This window comes from Mustelus asterias, chromosome 14 (genome assembly GCF_964213995.1).
Source record: "Mustelus asterias chromosome 14, sMusAst1.hap1.1, whole genome shotgun sequence".
In the NCBI taxonomy this organism is placed as follows: Eukaryota; Metazoa; Chordata; class Chondrichthyes; order Carcharhiniformes; family Triakidae; genus Mustelus; species Mustelus asterias.
The window spans coordinates 103,125,122-103,139,371 of NC_135814.1; the positions used below are offsets into that span (position 1 = coordinate 103,125,122).

At 52.3% G+C, this 14,250-nt stretch overlaps 1 protein-coding gene across 1 annotated transcript in view; it reads left to right on the forward strand.

Moving 5' to 3' along the window:
* The window catches only part of cdk15 (cyclin-dependent kinase 15), a 34,586-nt gene that overhangs the window by 11,472 nt on the left and 8,864 nt on the right, over positions 1 to 14,250 (forward strand). The window contains exons 7-10 of the mRNA XM_078227738.1: positions 5,093 to 5,155; positions 6,492 to 6,615; positions 9,647 to 9,767; positions 14,136 to 14,142. Of these exons, the coding sequence (XP_078083864.1) occupies positions 5,093 to 5,155; positions 6,492 to 6,615; positions 9,647 to 9,767; positions 14,136 to 14,142 (315 nt within the window). The remainder of the gene's footprint in view (positions 1 to 5,092; positions 5,156 to 6,491; positions 6,616 to 9,646; positions 9,768 to 14,135; positions 14,143 to 14,250) is intronic.

Sequence of the window (14,250 nt, forward strand, 5' to 3'; positions counted from 1 at the left end):
GGCGGGATGCTCTGGTCTTGGGATGAGCGTGGCCGGAAAATCCCACCCCGAGTCTGTGTGGGCCCCTCCTATCAGAGTGGGAAGCAGAGGGGTGGATGGAGTTATACAGAAACATGCTCAAGTGATCCCTACGAACCAGCCTTGCACAAGCTGACGGGAATGGTGTGGAGGGGTCGAATGGCCTGTTTTTGCGCTGTATATTCAGAGGAATTGTTTGTGCTTCAGGGGTGGCCCAGTGGTTAGCGCTGCTGCCTCACAGCGCCAGGGACCCGGGTTCAATTCCGGGCCTTGGGCCTGTGTGGAGTTTGCACATTCTCCCCGTGTCTGCATGGGTTTCCTCCGGGTGCTCCGGTTTCCTCCCACAGTCCAAAGATGTGCAGATTAGGTGGATTGGCCATGCTAAATTGCCCCTTAGTGTCCAAAGAACATAGAACATAGAACATAGAAAGCCACAGCACAAACAGGCCCTTCGGCCCACAAGTTGCGCCGATCACATCCCCACCTCTAGGCCTATCTATAGCCCTCAATCCCATTAAATCCCATGTACTCATCCAGAAGTCTCTTAAAAGACCCCAACGAGTTTGCCTCCACCACCACCGACGTCAGCCGATTCCACTCACCCACCACCCTCTGAGTGAAAAACTTACCCCTGACATCCCCCCTGTACCTACCCCCCAGCACCTTAAACCTGTGTCCTCTCGTAGCAACCATTTCAGCCCTTGGAAATAGCCTCTGAGAGTCCACCCTATCCAGACCCCTCAACATCTTGTAAACCTCTATCAGGTCACCTCTCATCCTTCGTCTCTCCAGGGAGAAGAGACCAAGCTCCCTCAACCTATCCTCATAAGGCATGCCCCCCAATCCAGGCAACATCCTTGTAAATCTCCTCTGCACCCTTTCAATGGCTTCAACATCTTTCCTGTAATGAGGTGACCAGAACTGCGCGCAGTACTCCAAGTGGGGTCTAACCAGGGTCCTATAAAGCTGCAGCATTATCTCCCGACTCCTAAACTCAATCCCTCGATTAATGAAGGCTAGTACGCCATACGCCTTCTTGACCGCATCCTCCACCTGCGAGGCCGATTTAAGAGTCCTATGGACCCGGACCCCAAGGTCCCTCTGATCCTCTACACTGCTAAGAATGGTACCCTTCATTTTATACTGCTGCTCCATCCCATTGGATCTGCCAAAATGGATCACCACACACTTATCCGGGTTGAAGTCCATCTGCCACTTCTCCGCCCAGTCCTGCATTCTATCTATGTCTCGCTGCAACTTCTGACATCCCTCCAAACTATCCACAACACCACCTACCTTGGTGTCGTCAGCAAACTTACCAACCCATCCCTCCACTTCCTCATCCAGGTCATTTATGAAAATGACAAACAGCAAGGGTCCCAGAACAGATCCCTGGGGCACTCCACTGGTCACTGACCTCCATGCAGAGAAAGACCCCTCCACAGCCACTCTCTGCCTTCTGCAGGCAAGCCAGTTCTGGATCCACAAGGCAACAGCCCCTTGGATCCCATGCCCTCTCACTTTCTCAAGAAGTCTTGCATGGGGGACCTTATCGAACGCTTTGCTGAAGTCCATATAGACCACATCCACCGCTCTTCCTTCGTCAATGTGCTTGGTCACATTTTCAAAGAACTCAACCAGGCTCGTAAGGCACGACCTGCCCCTGACAAAGCCGTGCTGACTACTTTTGATCATACTAAACTTCTCTAGATGATCATAAATCCTGTCTCTCAGGATCCTCTCCATCAACTTACCAACCACTGAGGTTAGACTCACCGGTCGGTAATTTCCCGGGCTGTCCCTGTTCCCTTTCTTGAATATAGGGACCACATCCGCAATCCTCCAATCCTCCGGAACCTCTCCCGTCTCCATCGACGATGCAAAGATCATCGCCAAAGGCTCCGCAATCTCCTCCCTCACCTCCCACAGTAACCTGGGGTACATCCCATCCGGTCCCGGCGACTTACCAACCTTGATGCCATTCAATAGTTCCAACACATCCTCTTTCTTTATGTCCACATGCTCGATCCTTTCTGTCCTCCGCAATCCAGCAGTACAACCACCCAGATCCCTTTCCACCGTGAATACCGAGGTAAAGTATTCATTAAGCACCTCCGCCATTTCTAACGGTTCCGCACAAACTTTTCCCCCTTCACCTTTTAAGGGTCCTATGCCTTCACATCTCATCCTTTTACTCTTGACATATTTGTAGAAAGCCTTGGGATTCTCCTTAATCTTACCCGCCAAGGTCTTCTCATGACCCCTTCTCGCTCTCCTAATTTCCTTCTTAAGCTCCTTCCTACATCGCGTATACTCCTCTAAATCCTTAACACCTCCTAGCTCTCTGAACCTTCTGTACGCCTCTCTTTTCTTATTTACCAGGTTCATCACAACCTTCGTGCACCACGGTTCCCGTACCCTACCAACACCCCCCTGTCTCATCGGAACGTTGTCATGCAGAGCTCCAGACAAACATTCCTTGAAAATCCTCCACTTTCCTTCGGCACTTTTCCCCAAGAATGCCTCCTTCCAATTTACCCGTCTAATTTCCTCCCTGATGACACTGTATTTCCCTTTACTCCAGAGAAACACTTTCCTAGCCTGCCTGACCCTATCTCTTTCCAATGCTATCGTGAAGGAGATAGAATTATGATCGCTATCCCCAAGATGCTCACCCACCGAGAGATCCTCCACCTGTCCAGGTTCATTAGCCAGCACCAGATCAAGAACAGCCTCTCCTCTAGTAGGCTTATCCACATACTGTGTCAGGAAACTCTCCTGGACACACCTAACAAACTCCTCTCCATCCAAACCCCTAGCCCTAGGGATATTCCAATCTATGTTTGGGAAATTAAAATCTCCCATCACGACAACTCTGTTATTCCTACATCTCTCCAGGATCTGTTTCCCCATCTGCTCCTCAACATCTCTGTTACTATTGGGCGGCCTATAGAAAACACCCAGCAAAGTTACCGACCCCTTCCTGTTCCTAACCTCCACCCACAGAGATTCCGTAGTCAGTCCCTCCACGGCGTCCACCTTCTCTACAGCCGTGACACTATCCCTGATCAACAGTGCCACTCCCCCCCCTCTCTTGCCTCCCTCCCTGTCCTTCCTGAAACATCTAAAACCCGGCACCTGAAGCACCCAGTCCTGTCCCTGAGACATCCAAGTCTCCGTAATGGCCACCACATCACAATTCGAAGCAGCAATCCACGCTCCAAGCTCATCCACTTTATTCACTACACTCCTGGCATTAAAATAGACACATCTCAGACCTTCAGCCTGAGCACTTCCCTTCTCCCTCACTCGTCTAACCTCCCTCTTACCCTGTCTACATTCCTTATCTATTTGCGAGCTAACCTCCTCGCTCTCAGTCCCCTCATTTCGATTCCCTCCCCCCAACCTTTCTAGTTTAAAGTCTCACCAGTAGCCTTAGCCAACCTTCCCGCCAGGATATTGGTCCCCCTGGGATTCAAGTGCCACCCGTCTTTTTTAAACAGGTCACACCTGCCCCTAAAGAGGTCCCAATGATCCAAGTACCCAAATCCTTGTCCCTTGCTCCAGTCCCTCAGCCACGCATTAATTCTCCACCGATTCCTGTTCTCACTCTCCCGCGGCACAGGCAGCAATCCCGAGATTACTACCTTTGCATTCCTCTTTCTCAGCTGTCTACCCAACTCCCTATATTCTCTTTTCATGACCCCTTCCCTCTTCCTACCGATGTCAGCAGTACCTATATGCATCACGACCTTGGGCTCCTCTCCCTCCCCCTTCAGGATTTCTGGGACTCGACCAGAGACATCCCGGACCCCTGCACCAGGGAGGCAAACCACCATCCGAGAGTCCCGTCTGTGTCCGCAAAAACGCCTATCTGACCCTCTCACCGTAGAGTCCCCAATTAGCACTACCCTCCTTTCCTTACCCCTTTGCACTACTGGGCCAGGCTCAGCTCCAGAGACACTGCCACCGCTGCTTCCCCCAGGTGGGCTGTCCACCCCAGTAGTACTCAGACAGGAGTACTTATTATTAAGGGGCACATCCACCGGGGTGCTCACCATCACCCGAGCTTTCTCCTTCCTCACTGTTACCCAGTTACCCTCCTCCCGTGGTCCCGGTGTGACCACCTGCCGATAGCTCCTGTCAATGACCTCCTCACTATCCCTAACCCGGCGAAGGTCCTCGAGCTGCAATTCCAGTTCCCTAACATGGTCCCTTAGGAACCGCAGCTCAACACACCCAGCACAGATATGGTCGTCCGGGAGGCTAGGAGCCTCCAGGACCTCCCACATCCTACATTGGGAACAACATACTGGCCTGACAGTCATAATTGCCCTTTTAAACACAGGGAAAAAAGTGAATGAAGAATATTCCTCTCTGTTCCAAATTATTTCTACCAAGGTACCCGGAGAAAAGTAACTTATAAATAAAATTTTTTAAAAATAAGAAACTCACCCCTGCTCGCCCTTTCTGCCTAAGCCCGATGAGCCAAAGCCCCTCAGTTCTCCGTCTCACTCCGCTGCCCGCTAGATAGTGGGACCTGCCTTTTAAACCTCCTGTGCACTAAAAAAAAACTCAAGAGACCCTTCCCAGTAAACCCCGCGGCCACTGCCGGTTGCGCGCCAAAATTTAAAACTAAATTAAATAAATAAATAACACCCGCGGAAAAGTACTTAAAACTTAAAGAAGTGCAGGTTAGGTGGCTTGGCCATGCTAAATTGCCCCTTAATGTCCCAAGATGCGTTGGTTAGGGGGATTAGCAGGGTAAATATGTAGGGTTATGGGGCTGGGTGGTGGGTGGGATTGTGGTCAGTGCAGGCTCGATGGGTCAAATGGCCTCATTCTGCACTGTACAGATTCTATGATGCCACGAAGCAAGGAAGGAAATGGATAAAGATATCACCCACAGACAGGGTAATGTTCAGAATATCCATATCTGACCAAGGAAGGGAGATCTGTGTGTCACACGCGAGTGCTTGGGAATGTGTTTGAGGATTTCCGGCGGGGTTGTTTGGAATCTCCCTCGGCTGAATCTGTGTTAGATTCATTCCCTCTTTCTGTCTCCCCCAACCAGCAAACAGACCTGGCGCAGTACATGATCCAGCATCCGGGAGGGCTGCACACTCACAACGTCAAGGTAAGCTGGGATTCAGGGCAGCTCAGCCTCGGAGCTCCTGTTAACATTCCAGACCACACAGCCAGAGAGGAAATAATCCAGCACTCAAAACACTCGGTCCCTCTCTGGTCCCCTACTACCAGTCACTCTCTCATCACTCTCACATCACTCTCTGGTCTACTTTGATTTTGATTTGATTTATTATTGTCACATGTATTAGTATACAGTGAAAAGTATTGTTTCTTGCGAGCTATACAGACAAAGCATACCGTTCATAGAGAAGGAAAGGGGAGAGTGCAGAATGTAGTGTTACAGTCATAGCTAGGGTGTAGCGAAAGATCAACTTAATGGAAAGTAAGTCCATTCAAAAGTCTGACAGCAGCAGGGAAGAAGCTGTTCTTGAGTTGGTTGGTACGTGACCTCAGACTTTTGAATCTTTTCCCGACGGAAGAAGGTGGAAGAGAGAATGTCCGGGGTGCGTGGGGTCCTTGATTATGCTGGCTGCTTTGCCGAGGCAGCGGGAAGTGTAGACAGAGTCAATGGATGGGAGGCTGGTTTGAGTGATGGATTGGGCTACATTCACGACCCTTTGTAGTTCCTTGTGGTCTTGGGCAGAGCAGGAGCCATACCAAGCTGTGATACAACCAGATCCGGGCTCTGGTCACTCTCTGGTCACTCTTGATCCTGCAGTCTATAAGTTTTAAGGTTTATTCATTAGTGTCACCAGTAGGCTTACATTAACATTGCAATGAAGTTACTGTGAAAATCCCCTAGTCCCCACATTCCGGTGCCAGTTCGGGTAACACTGAGGGAGAATTTAGCACCTAACCAGCACGTCTTTCAGACTGTGGGAGGAAGTCGGAGCACCCGGAGGAAACCCACACAGACATGGGGAGAACGTGCAGACTCCGCACAGACAGTGACCCAAGCCGGGAATCGAACCCGGATCCCTGGTGCTGTGAGGCAGCAGCGCTAACCCACTGTGCCACCCCGCCGCCCTCTAGTCTATCTCCTCCCAGGCTGCCCTCTGCTTCGTGTGGGCAGTGCCCAGGACTCTCTCAGTTACTGGAGCTGGGATCTGCCCCGGCTTGTGCAAACTGAAGCTTAATTTCTCTTTGTTTTCCAGTCCGTTTGGGAGAGAGGCTGGAATCTCATTGGTCTTTTTGATGACATCCTGGAAATGATTTAGAATAAAAGTCCAGTCCCTCTGGGGATTTATTGAGATAAACAGCGAGTCGCTGTGTCCTGTGTCATTCCGTTGTTGGCCCGGTTCTCTCCCCCCCCCCCTCTCACCCCCGGAGTGAGGGTCGCTCAGTGACTGCGCTGAATAATAAACCCCAGTTTTCTGCCTTTGCAGCTCTTTCTCTTCCAACTCCTGCGGGGCCTAGGGTACATCCACCACTGTCACATCCTGCACCGCGACCTCAAACCACAGAACCTGCTCATCAGCTGTGTCGGAGAGCTCAAACTGGCAGACTTCGGTCAGTGCATCATATTGCTTCCTATTTATCTGTGTGTCCGCGACGGGGGGGGTGTCCGTGTGGGGGGGTGTGTTGCGAGGTGGGGGGGGGGTGTCTACATGTGTTTGTCCTTCCTGTGAGTGTGTTGCATGCATGTGCATATGTGTGTCTGTGACGATATCTGTGTCTGTAAGTATGTCCATGTGGGTCTATATGTGTGTGCGTTTGTGTGTGCCTGTGTATAACTGTTTGTGAATGTGTGACTATGTTTGTGTCCGCATGTGTGCATGTCCATGTAACTGTGTGTGTGTGCGTGTCCCTGTGAGTGTGTGTCCCTGTGAGTGCGTGTGCGTGTCCCTGTGAGTGTGTGTCCCTGTGAGTGCGTGTGCGCGTCCCTGTGAGTGCGTGTGCGTGTGAGTGTGTGTCCCTGTGTGTGTGTGTGCGTGTCCCTGTGTGTGCGTGTCCCTGTGTGTGCGTGTCCCTGTGTGTGCGTGTCCCTGTGGGTGCGTGTCCCTGTGGGTGCCTGTCCCTGTGGGTGCCTGTCCCTGTGTGTGCGTGTCCCTGTGTGTGCGTGTCCCTGTGTGTGCGTGTCCCTGTGTGTGCGTGTCCCTGTGTGTGCGTGTCCCTGTGTGTGCGTGTCCCTGTGTGTGCGTGTCCCTGTGTGTGCGTGTCCCTGTGTGTGCGTGTCCCTGTGTGTGCGTGTCCCTGTGTGTGCGTGTCCCTGTGAGTGCGTGTCCCTGTGAGTGCGTGTCCCTGTGAGTGCGTGTCCCTGTGAGTGCGTGTCCCTGTGAGTGCGTGTCCCTGTGAGTGCGTGTCCCTGTGAGTGCGTGTCCCTGTGAGTGCGTGTCCCTGTGAGTGCGTGTCCCTGTGAGTGCGTGTCCCTGTGAGTGCGTGTCCCTGTGAGTGCGTGTCCCTGTGAGTGCGTGTCCCTGTGAGTGCGTGTCCCTGTGAGTGCGTGTCCCTGTGAGTGCGTGTCCCTGTGAGTGCGTGTCCCTGTGAGTGCGTGTCCCTGTGAGTGCGTGTCCCTGTGAGTGCGTGTCCCTGTGTGTGCGTGTCCCTGTGTGTGCGTGTCCCTGTGTGTGCGTGTCCCTGTGTGTGCGTGTCCCTGTGTGTGCGTGTCCCTGTGTGTGCGTGTCCCTGTGTGTGCGTGTCCCTGTGTGTGCGTGTCCCTGTGAGTGCGTGTTCCTGTGAGTGCGTGTCCCTGTGTGTGCGTGTCCCTGTGAGTGCGTGTCCCTGTGAGTGCGTGTCCCTGTGTGTGCGTGTCCCTGTGTGTGCGTGTCCCTGTGTGTGCGTGTCCCTGTGTGTGCGTGTCCCTGTGTGTGCATGTCCCTGTGTGTGCGTGTCCCTGTGAGTGCGTGTCCCTGTGAGTGCGTGTTCCTGTGTGTGCGTGTTCCTGTGTGTGCGTGTCCCTGTGAGTGCGTGTCCCTGTGAGTGCGTGTCCCTGTGAGTGCGTGTCCCTGTGAGTGCGTGTCCCTGTGAGTGCGTGTCCCTGTGAGTGCGTGTCCCTGTGAGTGCGTGTTCCTGTGTGTGCGTGTCCCTGTGAGTGCGTGTTCCTGTGTGTGCATGTTCCTGTGTGTGCGTGTTCCTGTGTGTGCGTGTCCCTGTGTGTGCGTGTCCCTGTGTGTGCGTGTCCCTGTGTGTGCGTGTCCCTGTGTGTGCGTGTCCCTGTGAGTGCGTGTCCCTGTGAGTGCGTGTCCCTGTGAGTGCGTGTCCCTGTGAGTGCGTGTCCCTGTGAGTGCGTGTCCCTGTGAGTGCGTGTCCCTGTGAGTGCGTGTCCCTGTGAGTGCGTGTCCCTGTGAGTGCGTGTCCCTGTGAGTGCGTGTCCCTGTGAGTGCGTGTTCCTGTGAGTGCGTGTCCCTGTGTGTGCGTGTCCCTGTGTGTGCGTGTCCCTGTGTGTGCGTGTCCCTGTGTGTGCGTGTCCCTGTGAGTGCGTGTCCCTGTGAGTGCGTGTCCCTGTGAGTGCGTGTCCCTGTGAGTGCGTGTCCCTGTGAGTGCGTGTCCCTGTGAGTGCGTGTCCCTGTGAGTGCGTGTCCCTGTGAGTGTGTGTGCATGTTCCTGTGAGTGCGTGTTCCTGTGAGTGTGTGTGCGTGTCCCTGTGTGTGCGTGTCCCTGTGAGTGCGTGTCCCTGTGAGTGCGTGTCCCTGTGAGTGCGTGTCCCTGTGAGTGCGTGTCCCTGTGTGTGCGTGTCCCTGTGTGTGCGTGTCCCTGTGTGCGTGTCCCTGTGTGCGTGTCCCTGTGTGTGCGTGTCCCTGTGTGTGCGTGTCCCTGTGTGTGCGTGTCCCTGTGTGTGCGTGTCCCTGTGTGTGCGTGTCCCTGTGAGTGCGTGTCCCTGTGAGTGCGTGTCCCTGTGAGTGCGTGTCCCTGTGAGTGCGTGTCCCTGTGTGTGCGTGTCCCTGTGAGTGCGTGTCCCTGTGAGTGCGTGTCCCTGTGAGTGCGTGTCCCTGTGAGTGCGTGTCCCTGTGAGTGCGTTTCCCTGTGTGTGCGTGTCCCTGTGTGTGCGTGTCCCTGTGTGTGCGTGTCCCTGTGTGTGCGTGTCCCTGTGAGTGCGTGTGCGTGTCCCTGTGAGTGCGTGTCCCTGTGAGTGCGTGTGCGTGTCCCTGTGAGTGCGTGTCCCTGTGAGTGCGTGTGCGTGTCCCTGTGAGTGCGTGTGCGTGTCCCTGTGAGTGCGTGTGCGTGTCCCTGTGAGTGCATGTCCCTGTGAGTGCGTGTCCCTGTGTGTGCGTGTCCCTGTGAGTGCGTGTCCCTGTGAGTGCGTGTCCCTGTGAGTGCGTGTCCCTGTGAGTGCGTGTTCCTGTGTGTGCATGTTCCTGTGTGTGCATGTTCCTGTGTGTGTGGTTTTCTCTGGGAGGGTTAGTGGAGGGTTCTTTGCGTTGTACCTGTACAAATACCTGGAGATGCGGTTACGCTGACTCACTGTGAGTCACTGTTGGGACCTTCTTCCCTTCCGAGAGCTTTGTGACGCTGAATCCAGTGGAGAGTCGCAGCCACTCCACCAACTCCTTCCCCAACACGGCGTCCTCACACTCTTGTCTGTCCTCTGTTTTGATCGCAGGATTGGCCAGGGCAAAGTCTGTTCCCAGTCAGACCTACTCCTCGCAGGTGGTGACCTTGTGGTATCGCCCCCCTGACGTCCTCCTTGGGGCTACTGATTACTCCGTGGCTCTGGACATCTGGTGAGGAAACTTCATTCACATCCTTTCCGATCCAAACCAGTGGCAACTGCGGAGCTAAAATCAGGAACAGAGACCCTCGGGCTGGGGGCTAGGAGGAGTGATTAGAGGGGGGGGGCCCAGAATTAATAGCCCACTCATAATTAAAGAAACAGTCCCTCGGGCCAACTCCACCATTCCATTAGATCTTGGCCTATCTGTATCCTAACTCCATTTACAGGCCTCTGTTCCATCGCCCTTAGCAACCTTAGCTAACCAAAATCTATTAACACAAAGACAGAAAATGCTGGAAAATCGCAGCAGGTCTGACAGCATCTGTGGAGAGAGAATAGAGCTAACTTTTTTTTTAAATCATGGGACACGGGTGTCGCTGGCTGGCCCAGCATTTATTGCCCATCCCCAGTTACCTGAGGGCAGTTGAGAGTCAACCACATTGCTGTGGCTCTGGAGTCACATGTAGGCCAGACCGGGTAAGGACGGCAGATTTCCTTCCCTAAAGGACATTAGTGAACCAGATGGGTTTCTCTGACAATCGATAATGGTTTCCTGGTCGTCAGTAGATTCTTAACTCCAGATTTTTAAAAATTGAATTCAAATTCCACCATCTGCCGTGGGGAGATTCAAACCCAGCTCCCCAGAACATTCGCTGAGTTTCTGGATTAATAGTCTAGCGATAATAGCCCTAGGGCATCTCCTCCCCCTATTTCCCCGATGAGCATTGTCAGAGCTATCAATCTCAGTTTGGGAATTGTCAATTGACTCCAGCCCCGGTAGTTTTCTTTTGGGAGAGAGGTTTCCAGATTTTCACTCCCCTTTGTGTGAGGAAGTGTCTCCTACCTCCATCACTCAATGGCCTAACTCTTAACAGAGGGAATGGTTTCTCTCCCTCATCAACACCTTCAATCATCTTAAGCACCTCAATCTTCTAGACTCAACGAAATAGAAGTTCCATGCTAACTGCCCTCACAATGTAACCCTTTCAGCCCAGCTGTCAGCCTGGTGAATCTGCTCTGCAGCCTCTCCAGGGGCCAAAGGGGGTACAGCACCGTTCAGAGGGACTGTCCTTTGGACACGGTGTCTGCCCTCTTGTTTGGAAGTGAAAAACTCTCCCGTGCACTGTCTCGAAGGGAAGTTCTCACCCCCTTCTTCCTGTCCTGGGACCCTGGCCAATATTTATCCCTCAATCAACATCGCAAGAAGCAGGTTGTCTGGTTATTATCAGCTGGCTGTTTTGTGGGATCTTGCTGTGCACAAATTGGCTGCTGCATTTCCTACATTAAAAAATATTAACACACAGAATCCCTACAGTGTACAGGGAGGCCATTCGGCCCATCGAGTCTGCACCAACTCTCTGACAGAGTACCTCTCCCAGGCCCTCACCCCCAGCCTATCCCCGTAACCACGCACATTTAGCATGGCCCCGAACATTTAGAATCCCCCGAACTTACACATCTTTGGACACTAAGGGGCAATTTAGCATGGCCAATCCACCCTAACCTTATCATAGAATCCCTACCGTGCAGAAGGAGGCCATTCAGCCCATCGAGTCTGTACCAACCACAATTCCACACAGGCCCTGTAACCCCACATATTCACCTTGCTGGTCCCCCTGATACCAGGGGCAATTTAGCACGGCCAATCCACCTAACCCGCACATCTTTGGACTGTGGGAGGAAACCGGAGGAAACCCACGCAGACACGGGGAGAACGTGTGCTCACATCCCATCTCCATAACGCAAGCTTGGCTTCCTGTTCGAAGCGTCTATCACAGGAACATCGGAACTAGGAGCAGAAGTTGGCAAATTCAGCCCCTTGAGCCTGCTCCGCCATTCAATCAGATCATGGCTGATCCCTGCCTGGTCTCAAATCCACCTCCCCACCTGTTCCCCATCTCCACTGATCCCTTTTTTTATTAGAAATATATCCATCTCCCTCTTGAATCCATTCAATGATTCAGACTCCCCCGCGCGATGGGGCAGCGAGTTCCACACATTCACCGCCCTCTGCGAGAAGTAGTTCCTCCTCCTCTCAGTTTTAAATCTACCGCCTCTCAGCCTGTACCCTGTGACCTAGTTTGTTCCCCATTTAATAAGGGGAACATTTGATGTCCCTAAACCGAAGCCCGTCCCCCCGACCCCCGGCCGACCCCACCTAATTTCCTGCATTCTGCAACACTCTTATTGCTATTGATGGCCAACTAATTATCTGCTCTCATTCCTGAAGGGATGTGGCCATGAATTTCCTCCCCCGACCCTGTCTATCTCCATGGTCCATGACAGCAAGTGAGAGGGGTGGGGGAACAGGGGGCTGGCCCACCCTTCCACCTCCAGGAGGTGCTGAGGCCAGTTTTCAGGCCTGGCAGCCAGGCCGGTGCTGTTAGAAAGAACCAAGAGAAGTACAGCACAGGAACAGGCCCTTCGGCCCTCCAAGCCTGCACCGACCATGCTGCCCATCTGAACTAAAACCCCCTACCCTTCCGGGGACCATATCCCTCTATTCCCATCCTATTCATGTATTTGTCCAGACGCCCCTTAAAAGTCACTGCCGTGTCTGCTTCCACTACCTCCCCCAGGCACTCACCGCCCTCTGTGTAAAAAAATTTGCCTCGTACATCTCCTTTAAACCTTGCCTCTCGCACCTTAAACCATAGAACCATAGAAAATTTCAGCTCAGAAACAGGCCTTTTGGCCCTTCTTGTCTGTGCCGAACCATTTTATGCCGAGTCCCACTGACCTGCACTTGGACCATATCCCTCCACACCCCTCTCATCCATGAACCCGTCCAAGTTTTTCTTAAATGTTAAAAGTGACCCCACATTTACCACTTTATCCAGCAGCTCATTCCACACTCCCACCACTCTCTGCGTGAAGAAGCCCCCCCTAATATTCCCTTTAAACTTTTCTCCTTTCACCCTTAACCCATGCCCTCTGGTTTTTTTCTCCCCTAGCCTCAGCGGAAAAAGCCTGCTTGCATTCACTCTATCTATACCCATCAAAATCTTATACACCTCTATCAAATCTCTCCTCAATCTTCTACGCTCCAGGGAATAAAGTCCCAACCTATTCAATCTCTCTCTGTAACTCAGCTTCTCAAGTCCCGGCAACATCCTTGTGAACCTTCTCTGCACTCTTTCAACCTTATTTACATCCTTCCTGTAACTAGGTGACCAAAACTGTACACAATACTCCAAATTCGGCCTCACCAATGCCTTATATAACCTTACCAGAACACTCCAACTTTTATACTCGATACTCCGATTTATAAAGGCCAATGTACCAAAGGCACTCTTTACGACCCTATCCACCTGTGACATCACTTTTAGGGAATTCTGTACCTGTATTCCCAGATCCCTCTGTTCAACTGCACTCTTCAGAGTCCTACCATTTACCCTGTACGTTCTACTTTGGTTTGTCCTTCCAGAACCTATCACAGAATTTGATTTGATTTATTATTGTCACATGTATTAACATACAGTGAAAAGTATTGTTTCTTGCGCGCTATACAGACAAAGCATACTGTTCATAGAGAAGGAAAGGAGAGAGTGCAGAATGTAGTGTTACAGTCATAGCTAGGGTGTAGAGAAAGATCAACTTAATGCGAGGTAGGTCCTCGAAACTCAGCAGCAGAGAAGAAGCTTCCCACAGTGCAGAAGAGGCCCTTCAGCCCATCGAGTCTGCACCGACGCATGAAAGGCCCAGACCTTCACACTAATGCCACTTGCCAGCACTTGGCCCATAGCCCTGAATGTTATGATGGGCCAAGTGCTCATCCAGGTACTTTTTAAAGGATGTGAGGCATCCCGCCTCCACCACCCTCCCAGGCAGCGCATTCCAGACCCTCACCACCCTCTGAGTAAAAAGGTCTTTCCTCACATCCCCCCCTAAACCTCCCACCCCCTCACTTTTAACTTGTGTCCCCTCGTAACTGATCCTTCAACTAACGGGAACAGCTGCTCCCTATCCACCCTGTCCAAGCCCCTCAATCTTGAACACGTCGTAATCTTGAACCCTGTGCCCCCTAGTAATTGACTCTTCCACCCTGGGAAAAAGCTTCTGACTATCCACTCCGTCCATGCCCCTCATAATCTTGTAGACTTCTATCAGGTCGCCCCTCAACCTCCGTCGTTCCAGTGAGAACAAACCAAGTTTCTCCAACCTCTCCTCATAGCTAATGCCCTCCATACCAGGCAACATCCTGGTAAATCTTTTCCGTACCCTCTCCAAAGCCTCCGCAGGTTGACCTGTTTTCCTGTTTGACTTCTCTTTTTGGTCCCGTTGCAACAGTTACAGAAACGGGTCCTTGACTTTAACAAGCTCTGGTTACACAATCCAGCACAAATCAAACGATTTGACACCATTCTTTATTCTTCAGTGCTCAGGTACCAAGCGTTGCCGTTGCCAACCTGAGCACAGCAATCAGTGGTTTGCTCCAAACACTCCTATCAATTCCATCTTCAGAAGGCTGTATTCTGTGTCAATACTTCACC